General features: G+C 50.8%; 1 protein-coding gene across 1 annotated transcript; it reads left to right on the top strand.

Annotated features, from left to right (window-relative positions):
* The first annotated feature begins 496 nt into the window (after positions 1-496).
* Positions 497-1996, top strand: KCNA2 (potassium voltage-gated channel subfamily A member 2). Its single transcript, XM_009818989.2, has one exon. It carries the CDS (start codon positions 497-499, stop codon positions 1994-1996), a length of 1500 nt encoding a protein of 499 aa, XP_009817291.1.
* Positions 1997-5320: the final 3324 nt, after the last annotated feature.

The following is a 5320-nucleotide window of genomic DNA, read 5'->3' as shown; positions in this document are numbered from 1 at the left end:
GGGCTGGATGGGGTTATTTTTTCTTCCTTCTTTTCTCTTCCTTTCCCTCTTTTTTTTTTTTTTTAATTGGAGTTTTTATTTTTAGCCAAAACAAAAGTTCTGGTTTGCCGATGCCAGCTTTTCCACGCTGGTTTTGAATAGGTGACGGTTCCTCAGGTGTTTTCTCTCTTCCACCTAATGGGTTTAGATGGGAGTTTTTGAACTCCATCCCAAAGAAGGCAAATTACCCCCCCCCCAAGGAAGGGGATAGACATGCTAGTGAAGAGAGCTGCTCTCCTCCCCCCAACTTTATTTCATCTCTCTCTTTCTCAGCAGGGGCAATTTTATTTTTTTTTTTTATTTTCTCTTTTTTTTTATATCATCCCTTCGCCTTTTCATGAGACACTTCCAAACCTACGTACCTGTCCTTCTGCAGGATAGTAGCCCTGCCCTGAATCCGATCCCACCACCGGGCACTGGGAAGAGTTTAGCGTAAGGATTTCTTTTCAACCCCAATATGACAGTTGCTACCGGAGATCCTGCAGACGAAGCTGCAGCTCTTCCCGGTCACCCGCAGGACACATATAACCCTGAGACCGACCATGAATGCTGCGAGAGGGTGGTCATTAATATTTCGGGTCTGCGCTTTGAGACACAGCTCAAGACACTAGCCCAGTTTCCAGAGACCTTACTAGGGGATCCTAAAAAGAGAATGAGATATTTCGACCCGCTCCGGAATGAGTATTTCTTTGACCGGAACAGACCCAGCTTTGATGCGATTTTGTACTATTACCAGTCTGGTGGGAGGTTGCGGAGGCCGGTTAACGTGCCCTTAGATATCTTCTCGGAAGAAATTCGTTTCTATGAACTGGGGGAAGAAGCGATGGAGATGTTTCGGGAGGATGAAGGCTACATCAAAGAAGAGGAAAGACCGTTGCCTGAGAACGAGTTTCAGAGACAAGTGTGGTTGCTCTTTGAGTACCCCGAGAGCTCAGGCCCTGCCAGGATTATAGCTATTGTCTCTGTCATGGTGATTTTAATCTCCATCGTCAGCTTTTGCCTGGAAACGTTGCCCATTTTTCGGGATGAGAACGAAGACATGCACGGCAGCGGGCTGAGCCATCCCCCCTACTCCAACAGCAGCATGGGGTACCAGCAGTCCACCTCTTTCACAGACCCCTTCTTCATCGTGGAGACACTTTGCATCATCTGGTTCTCCTTCGAGTTCTTGGTGAGGTTTTTCGCCTGCCCCAGCAAGGCTGGGTTTTTTACCAACATCATGAACATTATAGACATCGTAGCCATCATTCCCTATTTCATCACCTTAGGGACGGAGCTGGCCGAGAAGCCGGAGGATGGTCAGCAAGGCCAGCAAGCCATGTCCTTGGCCATCCTTCGAGTCATCCGCTTGGTGCGGGTCTTCAGGATCTTCAAGCTCTCCCGACACTCCAAGGGGCTGCAGATCCTGGGGCAGACTCTCAAGGCCAGCATGCGGGAGCTGGGCCTCTTGATATTTTTCCTCTTCATCGGCGTCATCCTCTTCTCCAGCGCCGTCTACTTTGCCGAGGCCGACGAGAGCGAGTCCCAGTTCCCGAGCATCCCCGACGCCTTCTGGTGGGCCGTGGTTTCCATGACGACTGTTGGCTACGGAGACATGGTCCCCACAACCATCGGGGGGAAAATTGTGGGTTCCTTGTGTGCCATCGCTGGCGTATTAACGATTGCCTTACCAGTGCCCGTCATAGTGTCTAACTTCAATTACTTCTACCACCGGGAGACAGAGGGAGAGGAGCAGGCTCAATATTTGCAAGTAACCAGCTGCCCAAAGATCCCCTCTTCCCCTGACCTAAAGAAAAGCAGAAGTGCCTCTACTATTAGTAAGTCTGATTATATGGAGATTCAGGAAGGTGTAAACAATAGCAATGAGGATTTTAGGGAGGAGAACTTGAAGACAGCCAATTGCACCCTAGCTAACACAAACTATGTGAATATCACCAAAATGCTAACCGATGTCTAGTCGCTAAAATCTAGTAACGTATTTAAAGCTGAAGTGGAACAATTGCAGATATTGAGTGCTGCTCTGCATTGTAGTTAACACAGTATTTTCTACGGTGTATATTTGGTTCTGCATGGGAAGCAATAGCTGTGTAAGTGACTTTTAACCTTTGATTTCCACACTGAATAAGCGTTGGTGCAGAAAAAAACCAAAATCCAAACCATTTTGTTTCCCTTCTCCCATCCCAGGCTTGTGGGTTTCCAAAGATATGGAGTGGTTGGGCATTTTGAGCAACGGGATGGGGATACGGGGGGGCAGCTCCGGGCCATCCCGGGTACCACGAACGCCAGTCCCCGTCCCCCGGAGCTGGGTGACAGCCAGCTTCCAGGCGTGGGGAATGGCTGGGAAAGGTCAGGCAGAGCTTAATGAAGGGTAGATGCAGTCGTGTGTCCGAATCGCTTGAAGGCTCGGGTTTCCGCCCCGGGAATGCCAAGTGCGAACGCATCGCCCAGGCTCATGTTTCATAACTGAAAATGCTGCATGCTGCAATAGTTTCAGCCACTGCAGTATGCCAGTGTGAGGCCCAGGGGAGGGATAATTAGTATGACGGCACATTATTTATTAAGTCTTAAATTTTCTATGCTAGGCATCGGGAGGGACAAGTAAATAAATCAAGCGCTTGGATTTTATTTATTTATTTAGATGACACTTCCATCACCAATATTTCCAGGCTCACCAAAGACACCTCCACTGACACATTGAAAATGAGTTGGAAAAAGCATCTTTTTTTATATCTATATATAAAACTGGAGCAACTATGCTGTGGCCTATAATATATTTATACTGCAGTGAAATTTAACCAGTAATACAGTACAGCTGCATGGATATTTGTTGCATGAATCTGAATATTTAATACACACACAAATATATATTTTCTTAGTAGACTATACGGTATTCATGTTTATAGTGTTTATAGATTCTCCGGTGGCTCAAAGGAGATTCATGGGAGTTAAAAAATCTCCCTTATATTTAAAAACTGGATGGGGAAGGCATGTGCTGACAACAGTTTGACAGATAACAAGGCAAAGCCTGAGCGTCCGAGCATCCAGACATGAGAGCCGACTAATGCAAGCGAGGGAAGGTGAGCTGAAAGTTAAACACCTGCACTCATTATGGGGCGAGTAATTAGTCATTAATCTTGGTGTCATGAGCAGAAACCATGGCGGATCAGAGAGGGCATGAGGAGCAGGTGGAATAGCAGGTACCGGCTCTCCTGACTTGTTTGTTCAGCAATTTTCAGCCGTTTCCTGTACAATTATCGTGTGTGTGTGTATATAGATATTTAGAGAGCGACTATAGGGCCGAATCCTCAGCAAAGGTGAGCGCTCGGGGCGTCGGGATCTTCCTGGCTCAGGGGTGCCGGGATGGTGGGAGAAGGGCTGGAGCAGGATGACCTGCCCTGCGGCACCCACGGGATCAGCAGGGCAGGGTGCGTTTTGGGCTGGAAAAGTCCTTTTCAACCATGCAGAGCCTCAGGGCTGGTGGTTTATTCCCTTATGGTGTGGAGGGCACGTGCTGAGGCTGGGCTGGATCCGAGCTGGCGCCTCTGAGCCTTTGCTTTGCCTTCTTCCAGGGTTTTTAGGAGGGGTGAGTTGAGGTGCAGAGACCCTGAGGTTGTCTCTGCTTCTTCTTCATCCCCGGTGTTATTTGGGGATAGGTGGGAGCTGTTGGTCCAGGGGGATCTCATCTGCTTTCCCCATCCCCATCTGGATATCCTCACGTTTTCCCCCCGTTGCAGACAATCCCCAGGGACGGGCGCCCCGTTCCTCTGCCAGGTCAGGGGAGAGGGATGCAAACCTCTTCCAAGGTTCTGGTCAAGCAAAGCCTCCCCAGGGTGCGGGATGGGGTTTAGCAGCCTGTTGAGTTGGGGTGAATTTGGGCTGAATTGGGGCACGGTCAGTGCTGTACCACTGCGGCGGAGTGTGGGCACAAGGAGGGAACCCCATTGCAGAGCGCGTGAGGGAGGTCAGTCAGAGCCTTCCTGAGCTCAGAGAGGAAAACCATACTAATAACAATAAAATAAACGGTGCTAGCGTATTCAACAGCAATGGTCCAAAATGCTGCTTTAGGGTCGGATCCATCTCTCGTGCTGATGTGGCTCGGCCAGGTGGAATCACTCCTCATTTTTATTTTATTGATTGATTGATTCAGGCCTGGCTATGATTAATACCAAGTGTCCACGCTTAGTGCACGAGAGTCCTGGCTTCTGCTTGGTGCAGAGGACCAGCAGCATCAATGTGTTGGGTCTCAAAGGTGCTCAGCACCATGCTGCGTGGGACCCCGGCCTCTCTTTAATTACATCTCATTAGATTAGGAGCCCTCTCCTCTCTCTCTGCTGCTGCAGCTCTGAAATGGGAGCCCCCGAAGCCCGTTAACATCTTAAACACACACAAAAAGAAGCAATGCAACCAAAAGCAATAACTCTCTGCTTCTGAAACTCGTCCCGTTGAATGGGATGGGGCTGGCGTGAGCCGCCCGCTTGGGCGCGATTCCCAGGGCGGTTGGCCAGCTTCCATCGATCCGGCTCGCCGTGGGTCTGTGGGGATGTGAGCTTGCGTGGGGCAGCTGCCTGATGCACTGGGATTCTGCCCGCCCACCCATGGGTGCCCCTAGCACCGGGTGACCCCACCGCTAGTGTGCAGGATAGCACCGAGGCCGAGGGCAGGTTGCTGCAGACTTTCTGGGAGGGTGCTGGCACTCAACGAGACTTTGCGAAGTGCCCGGTTGTTTAATGCCCGTGGGCTTCGGATGATTTGGGGGGAGCATATGCCGAAGTACTGAGTCCATCTTGGGACTGTGAGCGCCATTGTGGTTCGGTAAGGAGGAAGATCATGGGTTTTTTGGGAGAGGTGTTGTTTTGGGCATGGTGTCTCCGTGGGCTTTCCAAGGCCAGGCAGGAGGGGAGAGCGGGTCCGTGAGCAGGATCAGGCACATCCAAAGCCACATCCAAGCCGGGGGATCCTGGCTGCCTTGGAAAGCACCAGACCTGCATCACAGGGATGGATAGGGCCAAAGAGCAAGAGTTCTTCCTGTCATCGCTGATGTGAGCTGGCATCTGTCCCCATGGCAGGGGCCAGCACAGCTGGTTCCTTCCTTAGGACAGATCCTGCACCTCTTGCCCTGACCCAGGCAGATGTTCCTGGGGAAAACGAGCCCTGGTGGGAGAGCGTGTCTGGGAGGCCCTCGGCACCATGTGTGGGAAATAGAGAAAACACCCGGGTAAGCGCTCAGATGTTTGGTTCAGGGCAGAAAAGGTCCCTGGGGGCCGTGGCTGGAAGCAGTCTG

The sequence above is a fragment of the Gavia stellata genome, chromosome 30 (genome assembly GCF_030936135.1).
Source record: "Gavia stellata isolate bGavSte3 chromosome 30, bGavSte3.hap2, whole genome shotgun sequence".
NCBI classification, from domain to species: domain Eukaryota; kingdom Metazoa; phylum Chordata; class Aves; order Gaviiformes; family Gaviidae; genus Gavia; species Gavia stellata.
Note: the sequence above shows the minus strand (reverse complement) of the source record. Positions and strands in the feature narration are given on the sequence as shown.

Bases quoted from the DNA above. Each gene is read 5' to 3' on its own strand.
- KCNA2 (XM_009818989.2), top strand. From the start codon at position 497: ATGACAGTTGCTACCGGAGATCCTGCAGACGAAGCTGCAGCTCTTCCC.